Source organism: Natrix helvetica, assembly GCF_964273705.1.
Source record: "Natrix helvetica genome assembly, chromosome: 1".
Lineage (NCBI taxonomy): Eukaryota > Metazoa > Chordata > Lepidosauria > Squamata > Natricidae > Natrix > Natrix helvetica.
Window position 1 is genome coordinate 54959960 of NC_138548.1, and position 17690 is coordinate 54977649.

Genomic DNA, 17690 nt, shown 5'->3' on the forward strand with positions numbered 1-17690 from the left:
TGTCCTTTTGGGGCTTGTACATAGATCACAACACACATTTAAAAACTACAAATTGTGCACTTGAAAATTTATAATCTTTCACAACAAACTGGGACTAGATGACTTCTTCTGAATTAAGTACTTATTGTTTCTCTTTTTAAACTAGTCTGAGGGGCAACTTATGTTTATGTACCGTATTTTTTGGACTATAAGACACACTGGAATATAAGACACACAAAATTTGAAGAGGTAAATTTTTTAAAAATGTTTTTTGCCCTCCCTGGCCCCCAGAAGTATTCTGCAGGCCTCCTAAACCCTCTGCATGGCCCATTTTTTGTGAAAAAGGTGCATGCAAAGAGTTTGAGAGGCCTGCAAAGTGCTCCTGGGGGCCGGGAGGGCAAAAATGCAATGCGGGGGGGTGGGGGGCAAAAAACAAGGCACGCAGAGGGTGTGGGAGGCCCGTAGAGTGCTCCTGGGGTGCTGGGAAGGGCAAAAAAATGGCCTGTTTTTTTTACAAAAACGGGCCCGTTTTGTGCAAAAAAAAAAGGGGGGGGGCATGCAGAGAGTTTGGAAGGCCAGCAGAGGGCTCCTGGGGGCTTGGGAAGGCAAAAAAACCCGTTTTTGTAAAACAAAATTGCCCATTTTTTGCTAGTTTTTGCCCTCCCCAGCCCCCAGGAGCACTTTGCAGGCCTCCCAAACCCTCTGTACGTCCATTTTTGTGAAAAATGGGATGAATGGGGGCGGGGTTTCAGGAGGCCAAAAAATGCTGTATTCAGTGTATAAGACACAGCCAGATTTTCACCCTCTTTTTTGGGGGAAAAAGGTGCGTCTTATACTTTGAAAAATACGGTAATTCCTTTATGGCGCATTGCCCACCAGTGGACAATTTGTAGACTTTGACAATATAAGAAAATAACAACCAAAGCCACATGAACATCCACACACACAAAAATCATGACCATCATAATACTGCCTCAAATCTAAAATTGTAACTGCTGTGTTACTAACTCCTCTACTAAACACTGTATTTGCCAATATTTACAACTAGTGTAAGGATTTGTTCAATATTTCTTTTGTACTTGGTGCCACTCCTAGGCATGCTTTCAAAAACTAATTTCTCCTGAAATATGCTAGACTATATTTTATAACAATCAGCCCTCCCACCTCCTTGGCTAATAAAGAAACATAAACACTCATAATGGGAGAACTTAACATTTCAAAAAAAAATTTACACTACAGAAATCCAAGTTCGGGAAGAACAAACAGAATTTACCAGATGATGTCATTGGGCGCAGGGGCATAGCTGACACCCCAGCAATGGGATTTCACCACTGTAGTAACAGATGACTGTTGTGGGTGTTTGCGGCAACGGATGCGGCTGTAATCCTTCAAAATACTGGGAAACCAAAGAAGAATCAAGAGCAGGAATTAACTAGACAGGTTGTTCTTGTTTGCGTTGGAATAAGAAAAAAATCACGTTGATTGCCCTATCCAGCTCAACAGTTTTATTTATGTGGTTAGCTACCAGTTTCTTTCTTTCTTTCTTTTTTGTTTAACACATTTATATCACTTCTATCTTTTGCAAATGTCACTCAACAGACTTACACGTTTATAGAGATTCAGGCATAACATGAAATAAACTACGCTCTTTAATGTATGACACTATAAGATTTAAGAAGCAGCTTAATGCCCCCAGATGGACATCTGATCTTAAATATTAAGGGAGATTTAAGTTAGACATGGAATCTGACTCAAATGCACCCATCAAATAGTTCCAGAATTTAAAAAAAGGGGAGAAATCTCCACACATCATAAAGTTTGAAAAAAAAAAATCTTCACTAAATTTTCCTTCGGTCTCAGCTGTGGTAGAAGCCTACTGCTAATTTTGAAGTACTGCAAAGATTCCATTGCCCATCCTTAGCCTTAGATAACAAAGGCTTGTAGTAGGAAGACTCACGTGGCTGTCATCCTTTCATCCTGGAATGTGACGAAGGCCATGTCAAGGCGCTTGAGAGCAATCCGGCTGCGTTCAGCATTAAATTCATCTGTCAGTTTCTCCTCTAGCTCCCCATAGTACTGCTCAGCATCCACCTAATCAAAAAGAAATAAATTTAATTTACTTCTTTTTCCCCCCATTTATTTTAAAGTGTTAGCTAGAATAAATGCTGGAGGGGGTCAACAAACTTCCTATATTCTCCCAGAGGCAGCTTTCATTGGTTGTCTCTCCAAATAATGCATTGGGAAAGAATGCGAAATGATATTTGATGGTTTAATCCAAGCATTTCCAACAAATGATACTTCTTGTGGTAAGAGAATCTATGACCAGATTCATAACAGTTTTAACAGATTAACAGAGTTGGAAGGGACCTTGTTGGTTATCTAGTCCAATCCCCTGCTAAAGCAGGAGACCCCACACCATTTCTGACAAATGGCAGTCCAATCTCTTCTTGAAAACCTCCAGTGATGAAGCTCTACAACTTCTGAAGGCAAGCTGTTTCATTGGTTGATTGTTTTTACTATCAGAAAGTTCCTCCTTATTCCTAGGTTGAATCTCTCCTTGGTCAGTTCCCATCCATTATTCCTTGTCTGGCCTTCGGAGGCTTTGGAAAATAGCTTGACCCCCTCTTCTCTGTGGCAGCCCCTCAAATATTGGAACACTACTATCATGTCTCCCCTGGTCCTTCTCTTCACTAGACTAGCCATGCCCAGTTCCTGTAACTGCTAATAACAAAGATTAGCAGCCAGGGAAAAAAATCTTGGCTGTTCCAGGAAGGTGCAAGGGGGAGAGAGGAACTGCAAACCTTTCTGACAGACACCACATGAAAAAAGCAGCAACAACCATATCAAGTATGTGACGGCTTAGTAACAGGAAGACATGTCAGATTATAATGTTCTCACAATGGTGCTAAGGGGAACAGACTTTCAGAAAAGGCACAGAGCTGTACTACCATCTATAAAGTTTTCACTGAGCTGTGAATTGCTTTGGGAGCCCTATAATAAGGTAGAGAGGAAAATGTTATTTTAATCAACATAATTTATTCCTGACTTTAGTGCAAGTCCGAAACTTAGGGCCACTTTTAAGTACCCAATGTACCTGAATTGATCAGACCCTTTTCTCTTTTTATTGGTGTTTTTTTTAAACTACCAGGGTATTCAGATAATTCCATTTATATATTTGCTAAACAGGTGAATAGTACTGGCATTCGGGTCCCCATCGTGGTCATCATTCATTCTTTTTGGCTAACTCTCCAGACAAGTTTACTGTTATGGGGATAAAAAGTATGGGAGAGCCTTTTCTCTAGAACTATCTCCAGAAAACCTGTCCATCATGGTTTCTTTTCAGACTGAAAAGTGACGTGTGTTTACTTGTATGGTCCCTTGATAATGCTCTGAGGAGACAATCACTGAGCAACTCCCAGGATTGAAGTCCTCCAGATTTGAACATGGCTCAGTTTGAGAAACGCTGGTGTAAGTGATGAGAATATGGCATGGCTACAATCTTCTTTTTAAAAACAAGAACAAAAATTCATTCAGAGCTTAACTGACCCCAGCTACCCACTAAAATAATGCTTTCAAAGTCCAAAGTTCAAATCCTATCTTTGGTATGAGCTCAGCCTAGGTGAATGGGATGGCAGAACTTTCTTTTTGAGCTGAGCTTTGATTTCTTCTATGGTCAGTATGTGATATCGAAGGAAGCTGTCTCTCGCCCAGGTCAATGACTGGCAGCATATACATAGCAATGGGGGGAACATGAGACCCAAAGTTCTCAGTGCAGATTTTTTACAATCAGTTCATATCTTCATATTCTTTGTACCTCTTCAAAGCCACAAATACGGCAGCAGAAAATTCGAGAACACGGATGGATTTTGATCATAATCTTCCCCCCTTTTTGAGCCTTGGTTGTGAAGTAAAGCCTCCCTTTCATTGCCTTGCGCCTGGAAGGTACAAAATTAGGGAAAAACAATGTTAATGCAGCCATCCATTTCATTATGACACTTTTATGACACTTTCCCAAATGTCGTGTTTCATGTTCTTACAAATGAAAATTTCTGGCACTTTTGACTTGGAATGAATACCAATTACAATAGCACAGATTCATATACCACTTCACAGTGCTTTACAGCCCTCTCTAACCGGTTTACAGAGTCAGCATATTGTCCCCTACAGCCTGGGTCTTCATTTTATCGACCTCAGAAAGATGGAAGGCTGAGTTGACCTTGAGCTGATAAGACTCGAACTGCCAAACTGCTGGCAGCCGGTGATCAGCAAATGTAGCCTGCAGTACTGCATTCTAACCACTGCGCCACCACAGCTCTTGAAACTGTAAGAATATTTTCTAGGAAGAATGGTGAAGACCATAATGGGTCAAATCAAGTTGAATTAGGCTTCCATTATTCCTAGGGTGGATCTTGTGAGTCCTCTCTTTTGCTGATGTGTAATTATACTAAAACTAATGTTTGGAGATATCATTCAGAAAATGGTGTATTTTATGGTGGCATGAAAGCTGGTGAATAACGCCAACTGGTAGGCTTTGATTAGAGCACCCCTCTGATGATTTCCAATTTGGTTGACTTTAAAAGGCAGGTAAGATAAATTCATGGACCCTCTCATTGGTTTTTGGTTTTGATGGTATTATTGGAAGACACTCTTGTTCTCAGTTTAGATGGCTGCCATTTGATAGGCATATGATTAGCCACTGTGAGAGACAAATGCTAGGGCAAGCAAATTTTGGTCTGATTCATTGCGTTTGTTATGTGTTTAAATTAAAGATGTTGCTTCTTTCCTTCTTTTGTCATACAAGGATAATATATGCCTATTGAATATTTGAGCCTTAGTTGCATTCCTTTCCTAATATTGTAAACGAACTCAACTGGTCCCTTGGTGTTCAGGGTATATGTAAGCAAGACAGGTACATTGTTTTGGAGAGGAAAGTTTCAAACCAAAAATGCTTAGAGAATTTAATATTTTCACGCCAATAAGAAAATAGTACCTTATTTAATTATCCACTGGATTTTATATTTCTCCCGAGTATTTAAAAACCTTTCACAGCATTAAAACACAGAGTTATCAATGCATTTCAAAATATAACAACATTTAATTACATATTCTTGAAACTGACATATTTTTGTTACTTTAGAAATGCTATATTACATGAGAAATAAAGGGAAGTGTACATTTCTGTTTTATTTTAGTGGAGGTTTTTATATTTAATTTTGATTCACCTCATTTTCTACTACTAAACGGTATTAATATTGAAAAACTTAAAAAGACTATAGGAAATTAGGAATGGCTTTTTGTACTGCAACCTTCCTTTCATGGCAGCAGCTTCAAAATTGGAAACTGCCTTTATTCACAGAACAAAAGACTGACTGGACACTGAAAAGGGTTTCAACTTGTTTTTGAAACAAGTGTCTCAAATGATGAGACATTCTTTCCCTGTTCCAGAATTCAGGTTTGATGCCAAGGTATTTAATTTTCCAAAATGAGCTTGACATACTGTATCTTTTCACCAAGACCAATACTGCTGATTGCTTCGGTAGCCCTGTTTTCAGAAAACTACAAAAGATGTATGACTTTAAATGCATTTCCAGATATATTATCATTTTTTTGTTCCTTTAAGTCTCTGCAATTTCCTTGGCAAGATTTTTCAGAAACGGTTTGCCATTTCCTAGTTCCTCAGGTTGATAGCAAAAGTCTTGCCCAAAGTCAACCAAGCTGGTTTTGTGCCTAAGGCAAAGCTAGCATCTCACTCTGTGTTACTAGCTTGGTGCTTTCAATCATTTCACTAAGCTGACCCTTTTTATGAATTGGTATTTTTTAACTACGAAGCATTCAATCTAGTGAATTATAACCTGAAATGCAGGGTTCTTTTAAAAGAACAATAAATAAAATAAAATGAACCAATGTATTAAATATATATTTTGATAAGTTTTTTTTAAAATAGCAGATTAATATAGAAACTGAAGTGAATTACTTGGATAAAAACAATGCAAAAATGACAGGCAGAGGAAAGAGAATTAATGGATTCTGTTGTGACACTTATGTTATAAGGGAGTAAATCCATGCTAAAGCATACCAGGTTTAAAAAAATGTTTCTTGAACAAAGAACAAGAAACTTCCTTTTTGCCTCTTTAAGAGATGAAGAAAGGTTATGGCATTTTTTACAATGGTGGTTATTATTATCATCTTTTTTGAGCATGATCCCAATGCACAGAGATCCCAGGACATTTTCCTCCACACATCCTAAGGGGCTCAGAACAGCTCAGCTCTGAGCAAGACGTTTGATAGCCTACCTCTCTGAATCCAGCTTCATCAATCTGCGAACATCAGAGCAAAATTGGACCCCGGTCACTGTGCAGCTTGGATAAGCCTCACTATCAGAAGAGATAATCAAAGTATTGAATAACAAAGATCTGATATTCATTGTAAATGTGCTTGTAAAAATGGTCACTCCCAGAACATTGTTCTCACACAAAACCCATACACCAGTCAAGAAGTCACAGCATGTACATAGCCTGGCTCCAGGAGGATAACTGAGATAAGACCGTATATTTTCCACTTATTTATTCAACCTATATCAGGGGTTCTTGAATTGGTACCAGTTCATGGCTCATTGGGAACCAGGCTGTGCAAGGGGTGGGTGAACATGCAAAGCTCCATTTGTGCAAGTGGCAGGTGTACGTGTAAAACCATTCTCTCCTCCCCCACGTCACTGCTGCTCTGCTGCTGCTGCCAGTCCACCCAGCCAGAAGGATTGGGGACTGCTGACCTACTTGATGAATATACAGTATAATATAACACTGCATATAGCATATTAAGATTGGAAGAAGGTGAGTGTTGCTTTAAAATTGGAGGAAGAAATGTTAATAGCTACGCTATGCTGATGACGCTAATTTGAATCTGCAGAGAATGCTAGCAATAAAAGTCAAGCAGCACATTGAAAAAAAGAGAGACTAAAATTAAATACAAAGAGGTCTAAACTAATGACAACGGGTACAATAGCCGGCCTTAGAACTGATGGTGAAGGTATCAAAATGGTACATGGCTTTTGCCTTTTAGAATCAGCAGCAAAGTAACAAGCAGTCAAGAAATGCCGTAGATTAAATGTGACAGAGAAGGTATGAAGTTACTGAAAAAGTTATTTAAATGCCATGATGTGCCTATACCTAAAAAGCTTAGAGTAGTGTGAAGCATGATCTTCAGCATGAAACCATAACATTACAACAGATTATGTTTGAAATTCAAAAATTATTAGAAACATCAGAGAGAATTGAGAAGAAATTGGAAAATATAGATAGCAATATAGCAAAATTTGATGAAATTGAAGATAGCCAGCTAATGGAAAAAGTGAAGGTTAGAGTCTCAAAAACCCAAGGGAAAAATGAACAAAGAGACAAGATAACTGTGGATATTGACAGTGATCTGAGCGTGGTTGGAAATGGAAAGAATGGAACATGGAAAGGAAAGAGAGATGGAAAGGAGCTCTACCCCAGATTTCAAGGTATAGAAGGAGAAAAAAGAGAAGAATTGATGGATTTAAGGAGAGGAACTTTGACAAAAGCACTACTGATAACCAAAGATAAGCTGATTAAAGAAGCTGATGGAAGGTTTCGAGAATTTATAAGACATGCAACAATTTATAGAGAATTTATAAGACATGCAACAAGCAACATGGTATGAAGAGAAGTCTACACAAAGTTGATTAAGGAAATAACCAGAAGATTAATCCCACATAAGGCAAAAGAAATAAGACTGTACTACTACTGGAAAGACAGAGGTTGAGACATGAAAACTATTACCAAAATACTAGCTAAATAGTTAAAATTAGAGCATTATGTTAAAAATGAAGTGATAATGGATATAGCTAGATAGATAATTGATAATGATATAATGTATACATATGTATTGGTTTGACAAGAGAAAATTTGGTATAAATTTTTAAATGGTGACCATGAAAGGAAGTTTAGAAATTTTGTTATGTATGAAAGCCTATAATATTGAAACTGGATTGATCATGGATAAAGTTACATAAATAATTGATAATGATATAATGTATACATATATATTGGTTCAGCAAGAGGGAATTTGGTACAAAATTTAAATGGTGACCATGAAAGGAAGTTTTGAAACGTAGTTATGTATGAAAGCCTGTAATATTGAAATTGGATATAAATTGTAAACAGTGATTAAGAAAGGAGGTTTAGAAATTTTGTTATCAAATGTAATTAATTTTTATTTAGAACGTTTCACGAAGATAGAATGTTGTTGGATGATATTGAAAATAGACAATGGAATGCCACTTTGTGGTTTTGCTTTGAATTTTGGAATATTTGTTATAAAGGGATGTTAAAACAACTATAGTCATATGAAGGATGAGAATGATGATAGTAATATATATAAATATATGTGATGTAAAATATATAATTTGATATGGATTTTAGGTGATGACTGTGGAAGGGATGCACAAAAGTTCTTTGTAACCAATTGATACACTTTTTATAATTTGTAATGGAATATGCTTTTATGGTGTTTGTTGTGTCTTGCTTGTTTGTGTTTATTCAAAAATAATTTTTTTTAAAAAAAGAAATATGCCGTAGATTAAATGTGACAGAGAAGGTATGAAGGTTCTGAAAAAGTTATTTAAATGCCATGATGTGCCTATACCTAAAAAGCTTAGAATAGTGTGAAACATGATATTCCCCGTGACACTCACTGGAAGCAAACGTTGAACTTTGATGGAGCAGAAGAGAAAAAGCATTGACACACTTTTGAACGTTGATGTTGCAGAAGACTCCTGAGAATACCATTCTTGGCTGTACTATGGACAATAGATGGGTCTTCAAAGAAACCAAACCAAGGCACAAATGGCTAAGACTCAATTATCCTAATTTGGACACATCAGGCAAACAACCGGCTATTTAAAGAAGGCTCAAATCAGAGGTGGGCTGCTCCCAGCATTACTGCCAGTTCGGTGCGCGTAAAAATTACTGCTGGTTTGGGGGCGTGGCAGACCTGGGTCGCTGCCGGTTCCAGTGACTCAGGCTGCTAAACCACTACCGGTTTGGCCAAACCAGTCTGAACCAATAGGAACCTCTGGCTCAAACACTGGAAAAGGAGGAAGGAAAGAGGAGGATAACCAGCAGCAAGAAGGATAGGCTCAATTACAGTAATGATGGGTGCATAGTTGGAAGACTTGAAGGACCATGTTACGGAAAGATCATCATGGAGAAAATGTATCTATATGATTGATAAGAAGCAACACCAAGTTGATGGGTCATAATTAATCAATCAGTGTCCAAATCAGCTTTCAAAAATCAACTCTCACAAGAGGAAATGCTTCATGAAAAGGGAAAATAACGGTTAGTTATTGTAACTGATATTATTTGAGTTGGCATCCCATCACCCTTCCCATCTTTAACTGGATTAGAATGTTTGGTTTTTAATTTATTTATGTTTCAGTATATTTATACTTATTTTTCATGATTGTAAGCCCCCCAGATGGGCAACCAATACATTTTATAAATAAATAAATAAAGCTCTAATTATAATTTTATGATCAGTTTTTCACTGTGGTTTCTATGAATCACATACATGGGTAGATAGCAAGCTAAATTATTTTCAGGCAATTTTGAATAGTCAGAAACAAGGAAAAGCGGCATCCCTGTGAATCAAATATTCAGCCTCTCATGCTTCACAGACATTAATAGTTATGCATTGTCTGGCAATTGGATGCTCGTGATAGTCTGACATAATTTAGGTGAACTGATCTCTAATGATATCTGGCACAATCTATGAGAGCAGTGACTCACTCTTCAAAATGAAGCATAATGGAAATGGGCTCTTTGCGAAAGGCTGACGTCTCATCCAAGCTAATGTGAATGTTTTATATAGATCTCTCTCCAATTGATTAAGAGAGATTTGGAAAGAAAATAAAGAGGATAATGTCCTGGTTGAAAGGAAATTGTAATACTGTGTGCAGCATTATATGGTTGAAGTAAATTCTAGATATAACAACAAAGCATAAAGACTACTAGTGTGTTGCACAAAAATGAGGCTGCAGTTGACAAATGGTTCAAACAGCTTCCAGATGAGCTTAAAGTATATGAGAAGTTCTAAGCAGGAAGGAATGCTATATGAGCTTAATAATCCTACCTTATGTATGTATGCCAACAGCTTCATGTCAAACTGGAAGAAAGTATAAAGTGGTATAAAGTGGCAAAGAAGAGGGAGTCTATTCTCCAAAGCACTTCAGGGTAGGACAAGGAGCAGTGGGTGGAAACTACTCAAGAAGAGAAGGAACTTAGAACTAAGGAGAAATTTCCTGACAGAACAATTAATCAGTGAAACAACTTGCCTTCAGAACTTGTGAAAGTTCCAAAACTGGATATTTTTAAGATGATGTTGGATATCCATTTGTCTGAAGTAGTGTAGGGTTTCCTACCTAAGCAGGGTGTTGGACTAGAAGACCTTCAAGGTCCCTTCCAACTCTGTTATTCCATTCTATTCTACTTCAGGACTCCATGCTAGGTTGTCTACAGATAGTCCTTGACTTACAACAATTCATTTAGTAACTTACAATGGCACTGAAAAAAGTGACCTATGAATGTTTTTCACAGTTACAACCTTTGCAGCATCCCCATGATCAAAATTCAGATATTTGGCAACTGATTCATACTTATGACCGTTGCTGCATCCCAAGGTCATGGGATCACTTTTTCGTGACTTTCTGACAAGCAAAGTCAATGGGGAAGCCAGATTCATTTAACCACCAGGCTACTAATTTATCAACTGCAGTGATTCACTTAACAACTGTGACAAGAAAGGTCATAGAATGGGGCAAAGCTCACTTAACAAATGTCTCACTGAACAACAATTGTATCCCAACATAATTGGGCTCAATTGTGGTCGTACGTTGAGGACTACCTGTACTGTTGAACATATTTATTAGTGACTCCTCACCCATGGTTATCATTAGCTAAAAGAGCATGTTTATGAAAAATAATAATAATAATGAGCATATAGTTGCACTTACTGGAAGTGTTTGATAACAAGAGATGTATCTGTGATCTCTTTGGGAATCTTGGTAACCATCAATGTCCGAGCCAACTAAAAGACAAGAAAGGAAGAGGTCAGAAATGGAGACCCTTTCATAGTTGTAACATTTGTTAGTTTCCAGTATTTTGCCACTTAAACTCTACTATTATTTGTACTCATTATTTTCATCTGGTGTAGGACTAGAGACTTAAATTACAAGAGGATATATTTTGCTTAAACATTGCAAGAAAATATTTAGTGGTAAGAACAGTTTAATAATAGAAATGGCTATTTAAAATATTGCTGTGTCACCCTCATCCTGCATCATGCAGGGCTTTGTATATCTACTCCTATTTTATGACCCCGAGAGACAAATTGCTTATGCGGTGAAAGCTTACTCCTCTCAGAACAAGATTTGTATTGTCACTGAATTGCTGCATTTAAACAATGTCAAACTAATATTTGGACAAATTTCTTCCCTGGCCTGATACAACAAATGATGAATGTCTAGGTTGGTATTTTTAAGTCTTGACAAGTTTAAGATATGTGGACTTCAACTCTCAGAATTCCCCAGCCAGTATGCAGTTCACACATCTTAAACTTGCCAACGTTGAGATCTAGAGTGTCCATCTCTGAAAGGTCAGAATGGATGGTGTCAACGAGGCCGCTGCAATTATTACCTTTTCATTTTCCTTATACTCTAATTGGATGGAATGATGAGTCATGCAGAGTACAGTGATGATGAAATAGAGGAGAGCAAAGATACTATGCAGCCACAAGAGACGGTCACTGCAATAGAGCAAAAAGGAGAGACATTTTTCAGATGGGGGAAAAAATAGGTATCTTTATCAGAAAACAACATAACTACAATTTCCTAGATAGAAGATGCCAGCCTTTGATTCAAAGACATTTTATGCTGACTGTAAACCGCTTAGAGAGGGCTGTAAAGCACTGTGAAGCAGTATATAAGTCTAAGTGCTATTGCTATTGGTCTATCTGTAATATAGAAAGTTGGCTTCACCATTGCATATTGTCATAGAATCATGATTAATGCACGGAAGAAGCCTTAGTCAAACAAAGCCCTTGAAGGAAAACAAATCACTTTAATGCTTGCATGGTGGAACACCAAAATAAAAATTTAATCTGGCATTCATTCAAAATGACAAAGCTATATTATAGAAATCAGTGGTGCAGAATTTGCCAAAGACAGTAGTTCTTTTTGAGGGGAAACATAGTTGGATATATATTTATACTGATTATTTTTTAATATAAATTTATATTTATTATTATATTGCTACAAACATCGCAAGCCACTTATTCACATATATACTGCACTCAGAATGTTAAACAAAATAAATAGGGATTTATTGAACATGTATTTATTTATATATTTGCAGAAAATGCTCCACAATGCCATCATTATAAACAGTGAGTAATTCAACTCTGAAGAAGTTGAATCACTTACTCTTTGGGAACATTTGCAATTGTGGTTCGGCCAAAATTAGCTGGGTTTTTTCCTGAAAGAGAGAAAGGAGACAGGAGTTAGTACATTTTAAACAAAAGGCATTTTATTCTTCTAAGCACAGCATTGTACTCACAATGCCTCCAAAGTTGTACAGTGGTATTTTAAAGCTTTTAGAATACCGGTGCTCTCAACTACTAATTGTCCAGTGAATTTGAAGGGCTACATACCAAGGAGATCACCAGAGAAGTTGACGGGAAGGATGACAGCCACAGAGAGCACACAGACAATCAAGAGCAACACCAGCAGATGCCGCTGGAAAGAGAGGTAGGTTGTGGCATCAATTCCACACTTGCTTTGAATTTCTTCATCTCTGAGAAAGAAAGAAAGAAAGAAAGAAAGAAGGAAGGAAGGAAAGAAAGAAAGAAAGACGTGTCAACTCAATAGGATCCTTTCCACAGTTTTCTTTTCATCAAGAAATGGGGGTGGGGAGGAGAACAACATTGACTTTGTAGTTTTCTTGCCAGTATAAAATAGATGGCATGCTCAATAGAGGGATTTTATTTCTGTGCTTTATGCTTTATAAAATTAGGCCTATGTGACAAAAAAGTAGTAGCAGGGCTCTTTATTCCGTAAGTGTGCACACCCAAAGAGGAATTCCATTCCTTACTATCTTGAGTATCCTCAATGTCAGGTCTGTAGTTATGTTCTTTTTAGGATCTTTGGCCTGCCACACTTTTTATTAATGTCCTATGCTGTTTCATTAGTGTAGTAGTTGGGAGGGGGGAATAGAAAGGAGTAGGATTGTGGAATGTATTGTTATCATTCTTTTATAGAAGCCAAGGTCATCTTTTGTCTCCGCACCTCGACACCTGACCGGAAGCAGAAGGGTGTAGATGCCAGTGTGGAAGATGAATATTGGACCATGTGATGGATTGTGGGTGTGGGGATAAGATCATGAACTTTCAACTAGGTGGAATCCCAGGAAGCAAATCAGATTTGGGATTTCATAGCTCAATGCCAACATGTCTGTCTTATTAAATTGGAACTTTAAAGAAGGTTTGTCTTTGATTCTGATTTAATTCTGCATGATATTTGGAACGCTGACACTCAAATCAAAGAAGGCAATAAAACAAACAAAATCCAGATATCCCGGCTAAAAACCAGTTTCTTAATTGGAATTTTTTGGCATTAAAAGGATGAAAAGGGCTTGAGAGGAGTTCCCCTTAAATAAAAACAATAATAAAGTGAAATAGCAATATATCATAGTAATTCAATGTAAAGTTGCTTTTCTGAGCCACCACATATGATACCTCAAATACCACCTTACCTAACCTGGTGCTCTCTAGATGTGATGGATTGCAACCCTCCTTATCTCCAGCCAGCAGGAAACCTGCAGTTCAACACATCTAGAGGGCACAAGGTTGGGGAAGGATGGGTCAGGGTGATAAGAAAACAGCATTAATGAATTTGCTTTCAAAAAATTATTCTGTTTACTTCCCCACACACTCTTTTTTCCCTAGGTTTTCATATATAAATTATTTTCTTCTTCTTATACATCCATCTCAGTGGTGGGATTCAAATAATTTAACAACTGGTTCTCTGCCGTAATGACCAGCTGGATAGGCGTGGCTCGGTGGTCATGTGACTGGGTGGGCGTGGCCATCTGAACATCATTCACGTCGATGGGTGCTTAGCTTTAGCTGTTACAATGTAATAAGGGTTAACCAGAGAAGCAGTTTCTGTAAGCAGGACAATAAAAATTATGCTAGAAACAACAGAATGTTTCCTTCCTGCCTTCTTCACAGGATTAGCCCTGTAACGTGGAAAAAAACAAAATGAGATTTCTTCCATCAACTGGTTCTCCAAACTGCTTAGAAAGTTAACCAGTTCTCCCAAATAGGTGCGAACTAGCTGAATCCCATCACTGGTCCATCTGCATTCTTTTTTTAAAAAAAATACAGATGAGGAACATATTTCTTAAAAAAAAACATGTACAGGTTTTTCTCAAATCTGGCATCTCCAAATATGTGTTAGAACATGAATTTTACATGCCTTTGGATTAAAAAACAACAACCGAACATTATGTTATAAAAATCCACTTCCATGAGAACTCCAAATCATGATCCAGATCATGATGTTCCAATTTGCATATTAAACACTGAAGTATTGATTAGGAAGAAGCGGGAATTAAATTATTTTCTCAACACTACTATTTATTATTATTATTATTATTAATTCTATCAATGATATGTGTGTGTATCTGTGTGTGTGTGTGTGTGTATAAAAATTTAGAGACAACCCACTTCACTCTCATACTCTGGCAGTGTGTAATTAAACCCATATAAACATACCAGATCTCAGTAAAAGGCGGCTTTTTGTAACAAATGAACCCTTCCTTTTCCCTTGAAAATAATATCTTTATGACACAGCAATAGCTAAATGAGTGGAAAGATTTCTTCCGTTTGAAGAGGCAACTGAGTGGGAGGAGAAATTAATTCCTTATTGAATTTCCAATTTCTCTCACTTTTTTAGAAAATCAACCAGCATGGAAAGGAAACACAATTTTCATCATCGCTCAGTTGGCTAACTAGGGAATTAGGACTTCAGATTGTAGAGGATAAAAATTTCATCATAAAAAGCCACATGCATCTTTGATTTTGCATGTGCAAAATGAAAAGGGGTTTTTCTGCTACCTAATTATAACCAAGTAATAATAATCCATTCATTTATTTGTTATTCCGTTGATGATTTAGTAGTTGTTTTTTGATTAATTCTTTGATTAAAACATGGCAATTCAGGGGCTGATTTCAGTTCAAAACATTCAAGAGAAGAGACAGCTCAGGCTACTGGTATCAGCCACTCATTTCCAACTAAAACAAATCAGTGATACTTTAGTCATGTTCTGACCACTTAAATCAAGAGCAATAATTATATAAGCTTTAAAGTTGGATTATCTTTCAACAACTGCTATTGCTACACCATGTCAATTTCACTATCTGGGCTCTCTTTGAAGAGCAATAGGTCCAGCGCCATCAAAGTCATGTTAATCCCTCATCATAATGACCCCTGTAATTATATGCAGGGCATATCTATTCAAAGTAAGCCTCTGAATTCATTGTTGCTGATTCTGAGCAAGAATAGAAAAAAAAACATCAGTTCACATAGAGAAATATAAAGAGAGAGCAAACAGTCCATGGCTGAAAATGTCCTCACAGTAATCACTCTATCACATAAAAGATGGAGCAGATTATGAACTTTCGTCAATATCGCCATAGTGATATGTACTCACTTCATCTGATAAATTGAAAGAAGCCAGGAGCAGAATCCCTAGGAAGGAAATTGGAGAATTTCAATGAACTAGCTAAAATCAATTATAGAAGAAATTACTATCTATGTCTGTTTGTTCCCCTTAGATACGGTGTAAGAGTAAAGTAACTGAGCATGTTATTAAACTTGTCTTAAATAAAGGTAAAATCTTTGTGGATCCATAAACATTGTAGGATTCCAGCCCACTTTAATGCCAAGTAACATTGGTCAAAGGGACACAGGAGTTGAAATTTAACATCATCTGGAAGGACATGGATTTTTCAACTCGGCTTGGAATAAGAAAGATACAGTAAGGGACTTGGCCATGAGATCGGCATTCAGACTTAAAAGGATGTACAATTTTAAAACTGATTACAGTGTTGGAAATAAACCATGATGAAGACAGGTTGTCCAAATGTCTTGTAACTTTTCCAGTCATTTTTGAGGGAAAAATACTGTACAAAATTATCAAAAGCAGGAGTTTCAGGCAGATGGACCATTTACCTCACTGAACTTGGCATTTCTTTTGATCTAACATTATCAAATTAGTATCAGAAAATAGCAGCTTGACAACAGCAGCAATGAGCAATAAGGCAACCCTTTTGCTTTACTGGGAAATTCAATAAAGCTGATGGACATCATTCACTCTCAAGTCATCAGCAACCTTGATTTTGCTTTCCTATATCAAGTTGATGGAAGTGGGCAAATAGGGGTATGAATTCTCTTTGTCCTACAGTTTTTTTCTATTCCCACCTGCAGTGCTTCTCAAACTTACCACATCTTTGTTGTCAGCATCCAAGGGGCTGCTCTCAGAAGGGGACTTCTCTTTTTCACTTTGTTCTCCATAGAAGAGGGATGTCAGGCTTCCCATATATAGGAAGTAAATAGCAGGGAGAAGAAAAAGGGGAAACGTGGAGAAAGATGAGAGGAAGACAGTGTAAATTAGATATAGAGGCGGAAAAGAAAAAGAAGGGAGAGAGGAATATTATTCCAACCAGGCCACTTTTAAATATCTACAGTTCCACAACCTCAGGACACCAACAAGCCTAGAAGAAGAAGAAGAGCGACAATATTCCAAGAAGATATTGATGCCCAAGAAAGTTTAAGAAAACACATATCTGCCCTTCTCCAATAAATGTTATAGCTTTAGTGGTCTTGGAAGAAGTGTGTAGGTGCCATTGTAGAGAGTATAGAATTGGAAGCCAGAAGAACATATGCAGCCAAAAGCGTTTTAATGAACTGAGGACTTTGGGATTGTACACAAGCACATATATCCTTGTTCTTGCCTGAACCACTTGAATCAGCTACATCTTGTTTGCTTCAAGTAATTTACTAATCTTAGATGGGGAGGGATGGAAAACTTCATAGGGAAACAAAATCTTAGGTGCATGATTGATTGCTAGAAAATTCAGTCATATGAATTCTTTAAACTATCTTGGATAATATTCTGTGGCATCTTATTGGAGCTGAGAAACCAGAAGCTTCTGGTTACCTTTATTGGATTCTGATATATGCTCTGGTTTCCCTATCTTTATTGCTTTGTAACTTTATTATTTCATTCTGCATGAGAATAGACTGTTTGCTTCAAGTTTTTCGCACCATTTGAGATCATGGTGTCAGTAATTATATTGCCCAATTATATTACAGGCACTAATAATTTAAGATGAAATACAAGATTAATGAAAAAGATGTTTTCCACAGTTTGCTCATGCAGCTCTTATCACTGGAATAAAATAAAAGAATAATAAGATTTTGCCCAACAAGCATGTTTACTATGTAGAGTGGCTACAGCAAATTATCTAAGAGAGAGAGTACGTATATACATTTGGAAGATAATGTTCAATCAGAGGTTACATTGTCTGAGGCAAACTAGTAAGAAGAATGAAATAAAGAATGGAATTATCCA

General features: G+C 37.2%; 1 protein-coding gene across 1 annotated transcript in view; it reads right to left on the reverse strand.

Annotated features, from left to right (window-relative positions):
* Positions 1-17690, reverse strand: part of TMEM63C (transmembrane protein 63C) — an 88524-nt gene that overhangs the window by 22340 nt on the left and 48494 nt on the right. The window contains 11 exon segments of the mRNA XM_081941885.1: positions 1212-1251; positions 1254-1375; positions 1937-2070; positions 3794-3914; positions 6273-6353; positions 11012-11085; positions 11694-11802; positions 12479-12530; positions 12706-12848; positions 15768-15805; positions 16560-16647. Of these exon segments, the coding sequence (XP_081798011.1) occupies positions 1212-1251; positions 1254-1375; positions 1937-2070; positions 3794-3914; positions 6273-6353; positions 11012-11085; positions 11694-11802; positions 12479-12530; positions 12706-12848; positions 15768-15805; positions 16560-16647 (1002 nt within the window).